Below are 20,367 nucleotides of genomic sequence, written 5' to 3'. Positions count from 1 at the left end.
AATCCAGCTGCCCAAAACGGAGAATCACAGCCTCTGGCATGTCAAGAACTAATTCCTCTGTCATAGCCAATCTCATTCCATTCCATCCAACACCAGCTGCACTACTTCAGCTTACTAGAAGATACATCCATTTGAGATACAGATAAAAGACACTTCTGTTAAGACGTTGTAATGTATCCCTTTATTATACTGTTCAGGTTTGGATCAGATGTAAATCCAGGAACCAAATATGTTCTGTAATACTGTTTTATTATTAAAGGTTGTTTAGTCTTTTGTAGCCCCAATTAGGTTGTAACATAAATAGTTTCTGAATACATATTTAACGTGATTTTTTGCTGCTGCACTTTTTGCCTCTAGCCAATCTCTCTCTATGTTTCTCCCTCTCTCACTTTCACACAGCGTCGAATAACTGCAGATCTGATATTGTTCGATGTTCTAACATGGTATCAGAGCGTTGTGACTGGGCGTGATCAGAAGTGCTCGCTGGGGTTGTTCACTCTCCTTTCAAACTGTGACGTGATTCTAACTGGTTGCGTCATTAATATTGGTGTTGTGAATCTGTTGGGTCATTAATATTAGTGTCGTGAATCTGATTTCTTGTGTCGTTATATTTCCCTGTCATTTTTTTTCCTGTGTCGTTATATTTCCATGTGTCATGAATCTGATTTCTGGTTAATGTATGTGTTGTAAATCCAACTCCTTTATGCCATAATTTCTGTGTCGAGAATCTGACTTTCTAATTAGTATTTGTGTCGTAAATCTGATTTCTTATATCATAAAAATGATTGGCACCGTGAACCTGAACTATCTGCGTTGAAACTGAATTTTGGGTGTCCAAAATCTTTTCTTCGCAAACTATTCTGTATTGTCAGTGCTTCTTGTGGAGTGATACTTTGTTTATTTTATTCTTGTGTCGATTTCTACATTTTGGGTTAATATTCTCCCTTTTGCTGAACGCTTCTGCCCATCATATTTTTCTTTTGTTGTTTACCTCCATTTCTTTCTCATGGATAGTAATGCTTCACAATCCATGTTGTCTTCTAGTTTCTTGACCCAACTTGTTTCAGAAAAGTTGAACAACAATAATTTTCTGACTTGGAAAAGGCAAATTATTCCTTTTATTAAGAGTCATGATCTGTCTGGTCACCTTGATGGTTCCGTTAAAATGCCGTCTAAGTTTATTATGCAAAAACAGAGAGATGACAAAGGGGCAGTGAATGTGGTTTACATCAAGAACCCTGAATATGTGTCATGGATAAAAAAGGATCAAGCAATTGTAGCCTATCTAATGTCTACTCTCTCACAAGAGGTTCTCGTTGGAATTTCAGATGACTGCACAGCTAAAGAACTATAGGACAGTTTAGCCAAAACATACTCTCAAATCTCATAATCTAAAGTTATGTACCTAAGGAAAGAATTTCAAAGTCTCAAGAAGGAATCTTTAACCATTATGGAATATTTGAACAAAGTGAAAGAGATCATTGATCGGTTAGCCTTGGTTGGAGAGGTTGTTTCTGATCGTGACAAAGTTCAACAAACTCTAGCCGGCTTGGGGCAAAAATATCATGTTATCTCTACTACATTGCAATGCTTTCCTATTCTGTCATCGTTTGAAGATCTCAGGCCACGACTATTTTAGTAATGAAATGAATCTCAACAATGTTGCAGGAGACTCTGGATTGTCACGAGATTTTCACAGAGTGTTATTTATGGGGGCAAATAGAAGAATAGGGAGAGGAGGCATCGAAGAGGTCGTGACCGTGGAAGAGCTGGCAACCAAGAAGGCAGAGGTATTTTACCTTCTCCTAATGCTCCAAATTCAAACAGTGTTAACATTGAGGGCAGACGAGTTTCAGTTTGCTTTATATGCAAAAAGTTTGGGCATATGAAAGCTAATTGTTATCACAAAGATGATCAACCCTATAATACCAAAGAGAGCTTTACTTATCATAAAGGGCATACGGTTAGACAAAATGTGAATCAACCACATACTGGAGGAGAGAAAAACTCTGGAGCAGCTAAGTAGAATGATCAAAGAGTTTGAATTCTGGAGCAGCTAGTCACATCACTAGAGACGCAGGTAAACTTTCTAGACTAGTTACATATTCTGAGAAGGGCAATGTTGTCACATGAGATGGTGCCAAACACCTCGGCACATATGTTGGAAATATTTTTATCCCTTTCTCTAAGTCTAAATTTATCAAACTTTTTGATGTTTTTTGCACCCAATGTCAAGAAAAATCGTGTTTCTGTTTTCAAACTTGTTGATGATACTAATTTTTGCATTGTTTTCACTCATTCTGTGTATGTGAATGATCTTCACGTAAAGACAACGTACGTTGAAGGGGAGCGACATGAGAACATGTATGTCTTCAAGAAAAAACTACTACAGAAGTGTCTTTCTTCTTCCTTAACATCAGTTCCTGAAAAGTATTTTGCTTATGCAGTCAGTCTTATCAATAATGTCAGTCTTTGGCACAGTAGGTTGGGTCATTGTAGAAACAAATTTATTGAACACCTTATCTATAGCAAGTTGATTCCAGAAACAAGTTTGAGTCATGACTTAAATAAAACGTTGTGTTTCAGTTGTCAAGTTTGCAAAAATCATGTAATTCATTTCCGTTCCATGAATAAAAGAGCTTTGAAATCTTTTGAAATTGTGCATTCTGATGTTTGGGATCCTGCTCCAGAAAAATCATTCTTTGAAAGTAGATATTATGTTATATTTGTCGATGATTATTCTCGTTATTCGTGGATATTTTTCATAAAACAAAAGTTCAAAGTTTTTATATTTTTTGCAAGTTTCATGCCTATGTCAAAAATCAGTTTTCCTCAAATATTCTTAATTTCCAAAGTGATGGCAGTGGGGAGTATGTTTCTAATGATTTCATTGAATTTCTGCAACTAAATGTAATTGTTCGAAGGGTGGCTTGTCCTCACACCCCTCAATAAAATGGGTTTGAAGAGCGAAATCATCACCATGTTGTAGAAAGTACCCTCAATATGATACATGTCAGTGGTCTACCAATCGGACTCTGGACAGAAGCCTTTCATTCTACAGTTTATGTGATAAATCGCCTTCCCATGGAAGTGTTGAACAGAAAATCCTTGTATTTCATGCCTTATGGCAAACATTTTGATTATACACATTTGAAGTCCTTTGGTTGCATTTGTTATGTTCATATTGATAAAACTCAACGAAATAAATTTGGGAATAAAGCCAGTGTTTGCAGATTTGTTGGATATGCAGATGATTATAAAGAGTATTGATGTTATGAGATTGTCACTAAAACCATTTGTATCTCACGAAATGTCATATTTGATGAGAATTGTTTTCAGCATGATGATAGCGCAAATATGCTTCAAGACAGGCAATCAAAGATTGAATACTATCAACCTTGGCTCAGTGCAGAGTTATTCCCACATGCAAAAAGGAAGGATACAGTTTTTGTTAAACTAGATGAGACATGAACGGATGACAAAGACAAGACAAATGAGCAAGCACACAACAAATTCACAGAGGGACAGGTCTATACCAGATGTATGAGATCTTGCTTTATGCTCCAAGTACCAGGACAGAAAAGACCCATGGGCACAAATGAGAACTCCATGACTTTGAGGTCGACACGAATACATCATCTTGTAGAGAAGTGGATTAGTTATGAAAATTTTAGTGCGGATCATCAAGAATTTCTTACAGCCATAGAATTTCAAGAAGAACCCAAACATTTTTATTGATGAAATGAATGAAGAAATGAAAGCTTTGCATAAATGTCAAACAGAGAAATAGTTAGAAGACCTTTGAATAAAAATGTGGTTGGGTCCAAATGAGTTTATAAAATAAAATATAGACTTGACGGTAGTATGGAGAGATACAAAGCACGACTTGTGGCAAAAGGATTCACTCAAGAGCATGGATTGGATTATGATGAAACATTCAGTCCTGTGATAAAAATGGGTATCATTCGCATTATTGTGTTTCTAACTATTGATTATGGTTGGACACTGAATCAGATGAATGTTAAAAACGTCTTTTTTCATGGTAACCTAAAAGAATAAGTGTACATGGAACAGCCGGAAGGGTACACTCAAGATGATCAAAATGCTTATGTATGTAGATTACAAAAAATCATTTATGGATTGAAGCAAGCATCGCGTTCATGGTTTGAAAATTTTTCTCAAGAAATTCAGAGACAAGGATTTGTTCATTCATATCTTGATTATTCCTTATTCATCTACAAAAGAGAAGGTTGCATAACACTTCTTATATATGTTGATGATATGATAATCACAGGGAGTTCAGAAGAACATATTCAAAGGACCAAAGGACTACTTAGCAGTAAATTCCAAATGAAAGATCTTGGAAAGTTAAAGTATTTCCTTGGGATTGAAGTTGACAGGCAAAAAGAGATGTTAACAATGACTCAACATAAATATACCATTGATTTGCTTGCTAAGAGTGGAATGAGGGATTGCAAACCAGTGGCCACGCCATCTCCCATTCACAATAAGCTAAGTAGCGGAGATTGAGATATATATATATATATATATATATATATATATATATGAGAATGTCACCAACTATCGGAGCATAGTTGGTATGCTTGAATATTTGACTTTTACCAGGCGAGATATAATTTATGTTGTCAATCAAGTATCTCAGTTCAAGCACGAACCAAGGATTGTTCATATGAAGGCGGTTAAAAGGATCTTGTGGTATTTGAAGGGGACAATAAGAGATGGTTTGGCATATAAGAAGATAAGCAAAATCATGGCATACTAATGTTTATGGCATATTCATATGCAGATTGGGCTGGAGACCCCGACGAAAGGAAGTCAGTGACTGGTTATTGTGTGTTTCTTGGGGAAAACCTAGTCTCGTGGAGCAGTAAAAAGCAAAAGGCTTTTGCAAGGTCAAGCACAGAAGCAGGTGTGATGGCTTCCGTCACATCCGAATTAACGTGGATTAGGCATCTTTTGGTTGAACTAGGAGAACTTTTACCAAAATCCATTTTATTATGTGACAATCAGAGTGCAATAAAGATCTCAATGAATCCTATACATCATGGAAGAACAAAACATATTAAGATAGATCAACACTTTATCAGGCAAAAAGATTGAAGATCAAGAACTCGAAGCAAGATACATTAGGACAGAAAACCAAATTGCAGACCTGTTCACTAAAGGACTGACAATATGAAGATTTTGGTTTCTTAAAGGCAAGATGAGCAAGATACAAATGCATGCTCAACTTGAGGGAGGTTGTTAAGACGTTGTAATGTATCCCTTTATTATACTGTTCGGATTTGGATCAGATGTAGATCCATGATCCAAATATGTTGTGTAATACCATTTTATTATTAAGAGTGTTTAGTCTTTTGTAGCACTAATTAGGTTGTAACATAAATAGTTTTGTTGTTGCAGTTTTTGCCTCTAGCCAATCTCTCTCTGCATTTCTCCCTCTCTCGTTTTCACACAGCATCGAATCATTGCAGATTTGATATTGTTCGATGTTCTAACAACTTCAGGTTTCATGATTCGATTATGCACACAAATACCTATTCCTGAAAAAGCTTCACCATTCTTCTCACCAGTCACCAATATTGGCATCGGCAACTTTTGGATAATTTAAGCATAATTTTTTTCCAAAAAAAAATTGGGAAATATTTTGGCTAGTTTTATAAAATAACAACTATAAAAAATGAACAGAAAAATACACCATTGATCTCGGTCAATATGAAAGTAGAATATGTAAACAATCATTAAAAAAATTAACATCACATTTAAATTTGAAATTTTTTGTATAATATGAAAGTATCATGATAGTATTTGGATATTCAAATGCCATACAAAATATGCTTCTCACTATGGTTTGTAGAAAAACCAAGTTGTTGGCAAGCAACTCAAATTGAACTAATTGACAAGCACATCCAAACTTGAGACATATCCTTGTTTCACTCAATCCTAATTTGACAACTTGGATAACTGCATATATATATATATATATATATATATATATATATATATATATATATATATATATATATATATATATATATATATATTCCCCTTATTCCTTTATTTGGTATGTGCCCCTCCTTTGAACAATTGTTGCAGATGCATTGGAGGGATGCCATAGCAGTTATTGGTCCTGCACAGGGCCTGCAATAATTCTTATTGGCTCCAGGTATTAAAAAAAGAAGCAAGAACTGGTATAAAATATGGAGGTGGTCACTCCTACAAAAGGGAGGCAATCAGCTAGGTTGGTCTTGCCATTCTGATAGTGAAGTGCTTCTTTCTCACAAAATGAACAGGCTGATCAGACACGAAAAAACACACTAGACGCTCAAGAAGAGGTGGTTCTTGATTGGCATAGTCTGATTGGTCCGGCCAGTATGGAAGGAGGAGCATTGTCTTGTGAATTGGATAGTTTGTATGTTCTGTCAGCTAAGCTTAAAGGCAAAGTGTAAATCAGCTAGGCCAGAAAGAAAGGCTGGTTCTTGTGACTCACATGATAAGGAAGTGCCACCTGCTGGCTGATTTGGTTGGAAAGTAACCACAGAATCTTTGAGGATATCAAATGGCCGGTAGCAATAATTCACTTATTAGTGAAACACTGAAACGTGAAATTTTGGTTTGGGCATGGTTGAAATGGCCACTCTTAGTTGTCTTGGTTGGGACACGTGGTTGCCCGTAATTTTTAAATTCTGATTTGCAATTTTGTTTTACTTAATCTGCAGTTTTGTTATCTTATCTTATCACCTAGAGCTTTTGATTATTACACTTCTCTTTCATTTAGAAAATAATAATAATATATCTGCCTCCAATCTTGGACCTTTTCTATTGCTTCTTTTCTCACTTCTGTGACTAGTGGTTTCTAACTTTATTCCTTAACAACAGATCACTTGCAATATTGTCCTTTATTGGTAATCCTGAAAGCAAAATGTAAAACTCATGATGAGATAATGCTAGCAAGCAATCTCAAATAGTATATTCATTTCTTTCACATGTTATCCCGTAATAACCAGAATAATAGGCTAAAAAGTGAAAACCACTCAGAAACAATGAATTGTCCCAATCACAACCTCAAAAATAACAAAAAAGCAAATAAGGATAAAACACCTCACTTTGTTTTATTTGTGCACACCTACAAATAGGGGTGTCAATGGGTCGAGTATGGTTCGGACACAGGTAGAACCAGACTTGGGCCTGATTTTCAGATATGGTATCGGGTCCGGACCCGGGTCTAATCAGATTCACTATAAGATAAACCATACCCAGACCCAATAAGAACTATACAAACCAGACCCGGACCATACCCGGTAAAATAATATTTTTTATCATTTTTACATTGAAAATTTGCGGATCTTAATCGGAACTCGGGTCAGGCCCGAGTTTGGTATAAAATTTCACAAACTATACCCGGATCCATGTATTAATCAGACCTTCGGATCAGGACCTAGGACTTAATCGGGTCTTACTATTTATCACAATACCTGGACCCTATAGGGTTTGATCCGAGTCGGGTCCAGGTAAGCCCGACCCATTGACACCCCTACTTACAAGCTAAGTGTTGTTTTATTTAGTTTAAGATTAGAAAATGCCACTAATCATGACCAGCACTGAGGTCATTTCTATTGAAAGAAGTGTTGGAAAATATATACCTTACTCAATGGGTTAGGCAACTGAGTTTGAACTAGGTGGGCTTGGAAGTACGTGTTACACGCAGTATCTTTCAAGGGATAGTTGCCCCACTTAGGATCAAGTCATCGGTGCAAATGGGTACTAGTGTAACTATGCTCCCAGGATACAACCAAGGTTCGAATGATTGGACCACACACTGCACTGGGTGAGTTCGACAACCTCAATAAGGACCACCTTGAAACAACATCTTGACTGGGTTAGATTTGGGTATAGATCCTGAGTTAGATTTGACCATAAATGCCCCCATGCAAAGACGTTGGGCAGGGCAAGTCCAATATCCAAACGAATCCTATGTGGATTTAAGGCTGGTCAAAGTCCATAAATGGGTTAGTCAAAGGTCGGTTTTAAGCTTGGGGATTAAATCCCTCTCAAGTACTAAAATGATTGGTCAAAGACTAAACCGGACCGAAACCCAAACCCAAACCCAAATCCAAAGTCCAAGGTCCAAGGTCAAGGGTCAAGACTCAAGGGGTCAAGGGTTAAAGGTCAAGGTCAAGGTCCAAGGTCCAAGATATAAAGAGGTGTACAAGATCTAATGCCCCTTGAGGGCTTTGCCTTCTAAGACAACACCCCTCTATATAAGGACAAGGGAGGTTCCTACAACTTTCATTATGGGACTAAAGTTGTAGGAAAGACTAAAAACCCATAAACTTAGGAAAGTATAGGGAAAAAGTGTAGGAAAACTTAGATAGTTTTGAGCCAAAAACCAATAAGGAGTACCATTTATCACCTTCTCTAATACTAGGTCAACATTACTTTGCTGCTTACATCATAATCCTCTTGAACACATACTTAAGTTGGTGAAAAATAGCAACTAAACTAAAGTTGTTTTCAAAAAAAAATTGCTTGGCATTAGTGTTCAAATATTTACTTTACAAAATAGAAGAGACAAGCAGCAACTAAAAGTAAACTATTTACTGAACACACTACATATGCATGGTGAGCTATGAGAAATGAATCTAATATTGATTTTTTTCTAATTTCCATATTTTTTTATAATATGTATTGGTGATACATGGTAAATGAAAGAAAGGTTCAGCAAGCATACATCGTCCATAAGAAGCCCCTTTACAAAATCACGACGAAGTTGTTGATAGTCAAAGTTGTCAGTGAAAAGAGAGAGAACTTCTGGAGAGCAAATGTCAATATGACAATCCTGCACAAAGGAAATAAATGATTGACACAAGAGTTAGGGCAAGATGAATTTACAAATCAATAGTAAAAGGGAAAAAAAGTAGATATTCTTAAACAGCAAGAACAAAAGCACAGGGTGTATGTGTGTGTGTGTGTGTTATGAGAGAAAGAGAGGTTCTATGAAGAAAACAGAGATGTTCTGTGAGAAAAAGTGGTTTTCAGTGGCTAGATAGTGTTGTTTGTGCATGTCTTTGAATGAAAAAGTGATCCTTCTTTGTGGATGGGTGTTCTTTCAGCAAGTTCTTAAGCTGGCTTGGAATGATTGGAATCATTTCAATGTTACAATGTTGAGACAGGTAATACCTGCAGATTGAATAATCTTTTGCAATGGTAGAAAACACGGTCCTGGTAATATGTGTGGCTGGAATTCAATAAGCATATATTTAAGGGCATCCAGTGAGCTAGCAATTTTGCTTCAGCTTCATTCTTTTCTTGTATTGTGTTTTCCTAGTGGAATTTTTTAAATATTTGTGTATAAAGTATTACAGTTTTCCAAATATTTGTGTATAAAGTATTACAGCTTTCCCAGACACTTCAGAGAAAACCATAGAGGACAGACCTATCGGTTCTTTCTCCCTACCTTCTCCATGGTTCCACCAATGCTTTCAAAATCACATGGCACTAAACCCACCTGAGGTTGAAAGCACTCGTTCATTGTCTTGGGTTGTCTCATCATTTTGTTCTTTACTTTTTTATTACCATCAGTGTTGACCTTCCTCCTCTTATCATGCCTTGTCTTCCATTTCAAAAAAAAATAGCCTTTAAAGAACTGATTTTATTTCATGATGTTATCATTAAATCAGTTGATAAATCCCTCACAGTTAAGGGCTGACATCATCCCTTTCTCATCATTTTCAAAATCCAACTACTCTTGTACAAAACCAAGACCTTCTCCCACGGCCCAAGTGATATTGAGGGGAAAATAAAGAAAGAGGTTGGTGCAACCTACTAACTTCTCACGCATTTTATAGTGCAGACTTTTCTTAGCATTGCTTTTCCCACTATTCACATGTCATGGATCCATCTTCTTCAAGTATCAAATTACCAAAAGGTAAAACGAGACTCTCATATTCCATGCAATGACTGAAAGAGGTTGCTTCAGTTTCATTCTTTTCTTGTAATGTGTTTTTCTAGTGGAATTTTTAAAATATTAGTGTATAAAGTATTGCAGTTTTCTCAATATGTGTTGACATATTAACTATTTAGAGGTTTCCCACTATTCACATGTTATGGTTTCATCTTCTTCAAGTATCAAATTCCCAAAAGGTAAAATGAAGCCTTCAGTTATATTCCATACAATGAATGATTCTCCCTTGTAGTCGACATGTTAAGACTTTTCGAACATGTGCAAACTGAAGCTCAACATCAACTTCAGTTAAGGCTTAGCAACAATTTTTCAGAATAGATGCCTTCATTTGCATTTGATTGATATGGATACTAAGGCCCTTAGGCCTAGAGGCCCTGCAGCACTGATTTGTGTTGTAAATACATAAAACATATCCAAATACCTTTAACACATTCATATCTCTCACTGCAAAATAAATATTTTACACCAAATCTTACCCTACTCCATGTTTTTGCTCTCTTTTGTCCAAACTCAATCCTCCAGATTACTGCTTTTAGGGTTTGAAGGGAGTGCAAAAGGGATTTTTTGTGTAATATGACTACCTATCAGGCTTAGTGTAGTATTTCATATTTATTGCCCTTACTGTTATTGCATAATGGTGATTGCTATTTTTCTTTATATGTTGTTTTGAGGTTTTGTGCATTATTGATTTTTATCATTAATTGGCATTGATTCGGAAGAGAAAGTTTTGATCTCTTACAAGATTTCTTTTTTTTTTTACCCTAGCATACCAAAGTCCCTAACGTCTGACAACCCACAAGCTGGGCTGCATCCTCTGAACCTGTTCATCATGTGGGCTGAGTATCAACGGAATGATCCAGACAGAAGTCATTGGGATATTATGCAGATAGCCACCATAAGAAACAAGAGAAGAACCAGTTCCTGTCAATGAATCACAAGCATGGAGAAGAAATTTAAAAGACTTAAGAAAGAGAGACCTGCCTCATCAACTGAAACGACGATATGGACATGCTGGATTATAAGCATCAAAGCTAACCATAAGAAGCAGGGAAGAAATGTTACTACTGACAATCAATGAAAGTGACCACATACCTCATACATTATCATGAACAATAGCAAGGAGTAAGAGAGTAGAGAAACATAGAATTGAAAATATAATTGTACAAAGAGGAAAGAACATTGTGAGGCACTAGATAAGAATTTCATTCAAAATTTCTGTTCCATGGAACTAATGCCACAAACAATGCCATTGATAATGAACAACAAACAAATAAATCGATAAGAAACCTGCTTATCATTGTGCAAAAGTATAGCTGGCCTTTCAGATAACAATGTCTTGTCGAATGAAACCATTCCTTTTGAATAATCTGCCCTATCCTCATAGTACAGAAGCTCATTGCTCTCTGGATCGATTCCCATGAATAGTTCATCATTCCCAAGCCGTGTTCGACAAGATACTGAAGAAGGCTTTGACTGTTTGATAACCATGGTCATGACAGCAAGTGGATCCTTCTTCCTTCGCTGCTTATGTTCTTGAAGTGCCTCCGCTAAAGACATGTTGCTTACTGTGTCACCACTTATAAGAACAAAGTCCCCATGTATCTACAAAATTGAACAAGTCAAAACTCTTCTACCATCATGAAGCATGAATACAATTAACAGTCTGGTGTTAGTTAGTATCAGAAAACATGGTAGCTTAAAAGATGAACAAATATAACACAGAATTATGACAGAGTAAACACTTTAAAACTATCATCTTAACAAATTCTTCTAGTAAATCATTCATTGCAAAAAACAAAAAACAAAAAAAACTACTAATAGACTTCCATTAAGAATCTATATTAATGTTACTATTCCACTCTCTCATCTCCAATAAGGATGTGCTTCACCTGATGATATGACAATGGTCAAGGTGAAATGAAGCAGTTGTGATGATACTCCGAATGAATGAATGAATATGCATAAATGATGCATGAGAGAAAGAGAGCATACTTGCAGCATAAATGAGGGAGATGATGATAGTGATGGCAAATGTATAGTCATGCTAGTGATGAACATGAGGAAAATACAAACCAATCTATTGGATGGAAATGGATTAGTAGGACACAATTAAGTGAATAAACCAGCCTAATTGGTTCAGAATGCTTACACACACCTCAGAACATTGTACTCGCTTCCAGCTTGAGCTGAGCGTGTGGAACTGAATTTGAAGTTAGAAATCAAAGACACAACTACAGGCAAAGAGAAATATTAGTGCAGTTGATACCGGCAGCCTCTACTAGATGAAGCTGTGAGGCTAAAACTGCAACTTCTTGAAAACCAGGTTGGCAGGCTATGAGGCTTAAGGTTCAAATTGTTTAGAATTAACAATTTTTCAATTCGCCTTTGAATGATATGTTGTTAAAATAGGACTGTCTTGTCTGATGATAGATTTCATATGTTCTTTTACCATGGAAATTTGTATTTCACTGGTGTAAGGTGATAAACAGATGAAGGTGTATGGTTGCTAATATAAAGGAGATTATCATTCCAAATGCACAAAAGGGTGTCTCTGACAAAGATTAATAAGGCCCAATATTTTCTAGAGTTGCTATTAAAACTTCACTTTATATCACTCTCAGCATGAGAAGGATGATGACTAGCGCAAAACACAACCTAAAAATGCTATATGGGTTGCTGTCATGAGTATTTCACAAATTCTTCTCTCAACTACATGGGGAAAAGAAACGTGCAGCATTTTTTGGGGAGTAGCCCACTTCTTGAGACACTTCCCGGCACATACATCAAGGGAGCCAACCCAACCTTTAAAACATGAATTACAGTAAGCAAAATTAACACAATAAGGACAAGTACATGAGAAAGCCCAAAGGGAAAAAGGCACATAGAATGGACTCTAATGAGGTCAGTTCCCAAGCTAAGCACAGTGTTTTATGAATTGTGAGACTCCATCAACTCCAAATAGTATCACCAAATGTCACTGACCGGGCAGTCAGCAAATTGACATACTTTAGTGCCTTGCAGTATCAAATGAACTTGAAATAATCTTACTATTCAAATTTACTTTAATTGTTGACGCTATTGTCTAGAGATCAAACAAGCTCATACATAACACCTACACCAACTCTAGTGATTGTACATACATAGGAACATACAATACACGTCTACGCTGGAGACGTTGTGTGTTTCCATCTTCTGTTCTTCAGTGTCCATGAGGATTTCATAAAAAAACCCGCTTCGATAGAACACTGATTCTACCAAAGTTTAAAACAATAGCAAAGATCATATAGTAGGAAAAGCAGATATGACCAACTCCGTGAATCGAATCGCAAAAGGCACCAACGAATAGGGGTGTACAAATTAAAAGCTCAATTGCCTCAAAGAGATCATGTTTTCGTTTCTTTTGTTCTTCAGTGTCCACCGTGATTTCATAGAACACGTACTAAAGATAACAACAAGAATTCTATAAAAAAAAAAAGACCTCATCCACTTTGATACGAATAAAATAACAAAGCCAAACGCTTGTATCTTTGAAATCGTACCACATTCTTCTCGTAGATCAAGCGCAAGGCGTCGCCGGCGCTGATAGAGTCTTGGGATTCGATCGCGTCGACTTTGATTCTGGACTGGCCCAGCCACTGAGCTTTATGCAGATAATCCTTCACTTGGTTCGCGTGAGAGCAGCAGAAAACAAAAACTTCGGCGACGCCGACGGATTCGAGCCACGCCAGAGTGTACTCGATCATCGGAACGTTCGCGAGCGGCAGGAGAACCTTTATCAACGGCAAGCTAATCAGAATTAGGAAGCTGTTGCTAGATTTTTTTTTTTTTTGTGGGTACAGGGGTTTTTTTGAGGAGTTGGGGAGGGGGGTTTTACCTTGGGTCGCTCGAGGGTGATGGGGCGGAACTTCTGAGTGAAGCTATCGGCGAGGAGGATGGCTTGCAAGGGAACGGGAACCTCCTCGACCGACATACCCTTCTTTTGCGCCATCCTCTCTCTCTCTCTCTCTCTCTCTCTCTCTCTGACAATGAACTTGGTGAAAGGAATGCGAGCGAGCAGCGTGTTATACATTTGCGTGAGAACCTGCCGACTGGGTGTTTGGATTTCTAAGATTTGGTGGAATTGGAATTCTTGGATACGCTCGGTCTTTTGCTTAAGTTGGAAGCCAAGTCAAATGGGTTAGTAATTGGTGCTATATACTGTTGATTGAGTCGGGGTTCAAGCTTTATCAACTCAAACAGACCATATAAATGTGTTCTAGCACAGTTTTTTTTTTTCTGAAGATCAAACCTTAGATCACGTAATTTCAATCCAATAATATGATCTTTTGAGCTGCAAAATTTTAGAACGTGGGCAGTTGATTTTTGAAGCACTTAAAAAACACCATTTAGAAGCGGTTAGAAACAACCCTCTTGTGTGGGCTTTAAACGTCACTTGCACATAGGTAGGAAAGGAAGTAGGCAGCTCTCTTTCTCTTTATATATATATATATATATATATATATAGAAAAATCAGATTTTTCTAGTCAATTCTATGAATTTCATAAGTTGATTGCAAATCAATTCAATGGAGCTGTTGAAAATTTTCAATCTGACGGTGGAGGTGAATTTTTAGGCCATGCTTTTCAAAAATATTTGAGGGATCATACATCATAGTGTATCATGTCCTCACACACTTGAACAAAATGGGTGTCTAGAGAGAAAACATCACAGCATTGTTGAGCTCGGCCTCTTTATGATTTATGCACACTTACTCTTAAAATTTTGGGTTAAGGCTTTCCTTACAGCCGTTGGGCTCTTAAATAGATTGCCTAGTTATGTATTGGGACGAGAGCTTTTTTTCACAAGAAGCCTGCTTATGATTATCTTAGAATTTTTGGGTCACATTGTTTTCCTCATTTACGGGATTATGCTAACAACAAGTTATCGCCGAGGTCATTGCCTTAGTGTTTTTTTGTGATACAATCACAGCTACAAAGGATATTGTTGTCTTCATGTCGTAACGAGCCAAGTTTATATTAGTAGGCATGTCATTTTTTACTAATCTTACTTCCCTTTCAGAGTAGGGCATAGCAATGACCCCAAGGTTGATCTTCCTTGTTGGCTTGATGCCAGATCTCATACCTGCTCATGTGCCGACTTCATCCAGCTCCACCATCGACCACCGTAATCACATCACTTTTAGTAGCATTAATGAGCTGTTGCTTATGGACATAGAACAACAAGTCATCCAACTCCACCATCATAAAGATAATAACACCCACACTGCTGCAGCTGAACATACATATATTGACTTGGACCAAAACCATGATCTGACCCATTATCTTACCGAGCCGGCCACATCTATAGATCCAACCTGTTTACCTCTCTCTGCCGACACCCCCAAGCCAATAATACCCATACTATGGTTACCCGAGGAAAAGCCAGCATCATTAAACCCAATCCAAAATACTTTTTGGTTGAGCTCAATATCCCTCTTGAACCCAAGTCTGTTAAAACTACTCTCTCACATATGAGTTGGATTCAAGCCACGAAGGATGAAATGTAGGCCCTTTCACAAACACAAACCTAGAAGTTAGTACCTAGGAAACCCAACATGAATATAGTGGGTAGCAAATGGGTATTTAAAACCAAGTTACTTGTCGATGGTTCCCTCGACCACCTTTAAGGCCCGCCTAGTTGCCAAAGGCATTACTCAATTACCTTGGGTAGACTTCATTGAAACCTTCTCTCCCATTATAAAACTCACTATTATCCGCATTGTTTTGTCATCTCACATTGGCCAATCAGACAACTTGATATTAAAAATGTTTTCCTCCATGGGTCTCTAGAATAGCCCATTTACATGAACCAAGCATATGGATTTCGTGACCCATCCAAATCCACATATGTTTGCAAGCTAAAGCACGCTCTTTATGGACTTGGGCAGTCGTCTTGCACTTGGTTTGACATATTCAGCACCTTTTCTTTTTGTTTTGGGTTTTTATGCACCATGACTGATTCTTCTCTATTCATTTGTCATCGACACTCGAGGTTGCTTCTTTCTCTTACTCTACCTCGACGACATCATTATCATAGGCAGCAATTCCGCTTTCTTGGCCGATGTCATTCAATGCTTAAGCACCGAATTCATTATGAAAGATCTTGATGACCTGCACCATCTTTTGGGGATTCAAGTTAAAGGATTGGATGGTGGCATTTTCTTGGATCAAACAAGATATGCTTATGACATTGGATAAAGCTCAAATGAAGGAATGTTGACTCATCTCTACTGCTATGGTTGGTCGCCCTGACTCTCCACTATTTGAGGACATTCAATACTATCAAAGTCTTGTTAGCAGTCCGCAATATCTTATCTTCACCAGGCCAGATGTATCTTATAGTGTGAATTTTGTTTGCTCGTCAAGTGAATTTTGTGTTACATTAAGGTACTATATACTTTGGTATTCGTCTACTTGTGCACAATCCACTTGTTTTATATTGCTTCTTAGATGCCAATTGGGTTGGGTGTCCGTCCCATCACACAGTATCCTACATCCAGTTATGGTGTCTACCTTGGTGGCAATTGCGTTTCTTGCAGTGCAAAAAAGCAACCTACAGTTGCCCGTTTAATCACCGAGGCCAAATATGGATCCTTAGCTTATGTAATTGTTGAAATTACTTGGATCACATTTATTCTCTGGTGTCTACTCGCTCTTCATTAATCAGTTCTTTAGTAGTCGGTTCAAGCACATCGAGATTGACTATCACTTCATTCGAGAAAAAGTGACTCAACTATAACTCATCATTGCTTTCATTCCATTTCAACAACAGGTCACAAATATTTTTACAAAACCACTCACTAAACCGGCATTTCAAGCTCATGCCGACAGCGTGGCCGTCTCTTTGCATTTTGGATGAATGCCACGTGGTTTTGTTGACTTGACTTTTGAGTTTTTTAAAATGCAAATTGGATGGCCACGATGTCAGCATGAGCAAAAACGCTCATGTTCAGCCTGACCTGGTCCGCTTCCCAATTTGTAGGATCTGGTTTGTACTCAAGTAGGTCCTAATCTGAATTTGACTTTGAGGTAATGATACCAGATCCGGACCCAAGTTCCATCGGGTTTAAAAAACATACTAGTGCTATAATGATTACGTGAACTAGACTTGGTTAAAATAATATTTTATTTACTTTTGTACATTGACAAATCATGGATCTTAATCATAATCAGATAATCATAACTTTTGTCAAACTTGGGTCGGGTACGAAATTTAGTAAATCATACCCAGTTCCATATACTAATTGGATCCATGAGATCCCAACCCGGATTCTAACCGAGCATCCTTTTGGTACGGGTTGGGTCCGGATCAAACCCGAATATATATATATATATATATATATATATATATATATATATATAGAGAGAGAGAGAGAGAGAGAGAGGCGCCTTATCCATTGTCACAAAGGGGAACAAGGAAGGCGAAGCAGCAGAGATTTGTGGGTGTATGCGTGTAGGGGCTACGGGGAGGGTTTCTGAGACCACCATGCTGTCTTCGTTCGCAGTTGTTCCAGGAAGCAGAGGGAATGGAGGTCCCCTGCCCCTCGTCCAATCCCTTCATCCTCAAAGGCACTCCTCTCCTTCCATGCCGTCCGTGTTGCCCATGAGCGCCACCCATCTACCTAAAAGCCACGGATTCTCAAGCTGCTCTGTGGGTTCCTCATTTTCCTTCGACAACGAAAGGAAGGCTCCCCACAAATGGGAAATCTACACGGCAGCGGCAGAAGCAACCCAACTCGATGATGACCCTCCTTCTTCAACACCTGACCCTGAGCCCCAAGATCAAAAGGAGGTTCCTCTCTCTCTAAAATGTAGTTGATTTTGACTTGAGGAGTTTAGTTTAGGATATGAGGTTCGTGGTTTCACTAATCTTTTGCTTCTTTCTTGAAGGAAAAAATACCATCTTACCTTTTCTTTTTCTTTTAATTTTTTGCCCTCTACCTACTAATTTAATTTCTTTTCTACGTTTAACGTTATGTGGTTGCGAGTTAATCAGTGGGTTTGAATTGAAAAGAAAGTTAGATGCGTTATTTCGCTTATCCGTTTCTTGGTGTTGATGGAATATTGATGTCACCAAGATGCTTATTTTCTCGAATTCATGTTGTAATTTGCTGTCTCGTATTCTGAAAAATGAAGTTTTGGGGATTGCAGAAGCTCAAGGTTGTTGTCAACCCGCTTAAGAAGCCAAGGCTTGTTCTGAAGTTCATTTGGCTTGAGAAGAACATTGGGCTTGCTCTGGATCAGGTCATACCTGGCCATGGAACAATACCACTTAGCCCTTATTACTTTTGGCCTAGAAAGGACGCGTGGGAGGAAATCAAGGCTAAGCTGGAAAGCAAGCCATGGATTTCTCAGAAGAGAATCATTATTCTTCTTAATCAGGCAACCGATATCATCAATCTATGGCAACAAAGTGGGGGCAATTTGCAATAACTGGTTCAGAGTTGTTATGATGGTCAGATGCAAATCTTTTTTCTTTAAATCCATCTACAATGAAATTCTGAATGCTTGGCAACTTATGGTGCTAAAGATTAGATCCAAGTGCTTCGCAGCATTTAAAGTGTTTTGTTAGTTGAAATTAGTTTTGACAGGTTTTACTTTCTGTTCAATGTCTGATCCTCCATGGTTTGTATCTTTACCTTGTAATGTGCCTTATATGTTGAGACTCCATTGCCAGTTATTCATTATGTAGGGCGGAAATAATTGACATGTTTGATTAATATTGGGCCTCTTTGTATTCCATTAGTTTTTCCTCTTGCAAACTCAATGTACAGCAAGTTCCACAAATAGCAACATCAGGTTGCGAACATGAGACGTGAGAAGATGATGCCCAATGTTCTAGATGGGCATGTATTGAATGCAACTTTGTAATTGTTAAACTTCAAGTTATATGATTTCATGCAAACTAACTGTAATTAATTTTATGTTAATCATATTGACCTGTCTATACATGGAGAAATAATTTTGCAAAACTGTTTGATTTTGCCAATCAATAGGATTTTCTTAAATATACTTCACGAGATTTCAGAATGTATATAGGAACAAGTATGATTCTAGAAATTTGTAAAAAATAAAAAAAAATCGCATATTTGTTATAGTTTCAGAAATATTTAAGTATGATATTTGTGATATCTGGAGATTCACAAATAACTTCATGCGAGAGCGTGTGATATATGCAAAAAAATAAGTTATTTGCGAAATTAGTGGCAAGTGTTTCATATATAAATTTATGTGATTTTGGAAAGCATATATGAAAAAGTAAGATATTTGCGATAGGTGTTTATAAATATATTTATGCAAAATATTGACGTATATGCGAAACTTTGGCCAAAATTTTGCAAATAAATTTATGTGATGTTCGTAATGTCTGAATTCGCATAAAAAAACTTGTGATTTTGTATTTACGTGAGTGTTGGAGATAGCCGACTGACAGTATAATTTTGTCATAAAAATGCCTAAATTCACAATTGCAAAGGTTAAAAGGGTCCTAATGATATTGAATATTTGCAATTTTAGATATTGAGAAAATATTGAAAGTTATAGGGTTTTTAAAGAATCGAGTCAAATTAATGGTACAGTATGGTCATTTTTGGTATATTTTATATTGTATCAGTTTGGCTCATATGCGAATGTTCTGACACCAGTGGCGGAGCCAAAAAATTTTCGTTGGGTGGGCAGACTTTGGGTCCCGGTGCTATGCTCTTGAAGGACGATCCATTTATTCGGACCAGTGGCGGAGCCAGAAATTTTTTGCTGGAGGAACAATCGTTCGTGGAGAGATAAAACTTAAATAAGCCTTTGGATTAAAATAACAATTGTTATAAATACAAACAACTAAATTTATGAACATAATAAGATAAAACCTTAAATTATACTTTTAAACTAAAATAAAGATTGTTCACTTAAGAAATACAAACAACTAAATTCATGAAAATTTTACAATTGGCATCTTCTATTTTTCATATTTTGAAAACAATTCATAATTGCATCATCATTGATGGTATCAAATGTCTCCTTATCTATGTAAGTAATCAAAGCATCATTGATTCATTGATTCATTTATCTCTCATTCTATTACGTAGATGAGTTTTGATATTATTCATATCTGAAAATACTCTTTCAAGACTTGTTGTTGCAACTAACAAAGTTAATGCCAACTTAATCAATAGATACACATGAGAAAATACAATGTGCTTTTGAGTTGCTACCATCATCTCTATTAGCTCTGCTATAGATTTTAAACTTGAAACTGATCATTTTTCACATTTCTGCAATATGTATATCCAATTGATTTTCAAGTCTAATTATGTTTACTCTAGAAAAGTCCTTAGGGTAAAGCTTAGC

The 20,367-nt window shown here is 37.0% G+C and overlaps 2 protein-coding genes across 3 annotated transcripts in view; one reads left to right on the top strand and one right to left on the bottom strand.

Annotated features, from left to right (window-relative positions):
- LOC149831464 (Trimeric LpxA-like enzyme) overlaps positions 1–14,052 on the bottom strand; it is a 43,004-nt gene extending 28,952 nt beyond the window's left edge. Inside the window, exons 1-4 of one of the 2 annotated variants that reach the window (XR_016433287.1) lie at positions 13,860–14,012; positions 13,525–13,755; positions 11,273–11,587; positions 8,753–8,860 (exon numbers count right to left, since the gene is read on the bottom strand). Coding sequence is in view for 1 of the 2 variants with exons in the window: in XM_090013911.1 (XP_089870037.1) it covers positions 8,753–8,860; positions 11,273–11,587; positions 13,525–13,755; positions 13,860–13,973 (768 nt within the window). In the remaining variant the exon portion in view is untranslated. Of the gene's footprint in view, positions 1–8,752; positions 8,861–11,272; positions 11,588–13,524; positions 13,756–13,859 lie in introns of both variants that reach the window. The other variant, XM_090013911.1, reaches the window with a different exon arrangement.
- Positions 14,053–17,391: 3,339 nt separating this feature from the next.
- LOC149831463 (small ribosomal subunit protein cS23-like) lies at positions 17,392–18,743 on the top strand. The gene is made up of 2 exons (XM_090013909.1): positions 17,392–17,815; positions 18,175–18,743. Exons 1-2 carry the CDS (start codon positions 17,471–17,473, stop codon positions 18,454–18,456), a joined length of 627 nt encoding a protein of 208 aa, XP_089870035.1. The 5' UTR covers positions 17,392–17,470; the 3' UTR covers positions 18,457–18,743.
- Positions 18,744–20,367: the final 1,624 nt, after the last annotated feature.

This window comes from Nuphar pumila, chromosome 7 (assembly GCF_984573655.1).
Source record: "Nuphar pumila chromosome 7, dmNupPumi1.hap1.1, whole genome shotgun sequence".
Classification (NCBI taxonomy): Eukaryota; Viridiplantae; Streptophyta; class Magnoliopsida; order Nymphaeales; family Nymphaeaceae; genus Nuphar; species Nuphar pumila.
The sequence above is the reverse complement of the archived record's forward strand: the minus strand, read 5'-3'. Positions and strand labels throughout refer to the sequence as shown.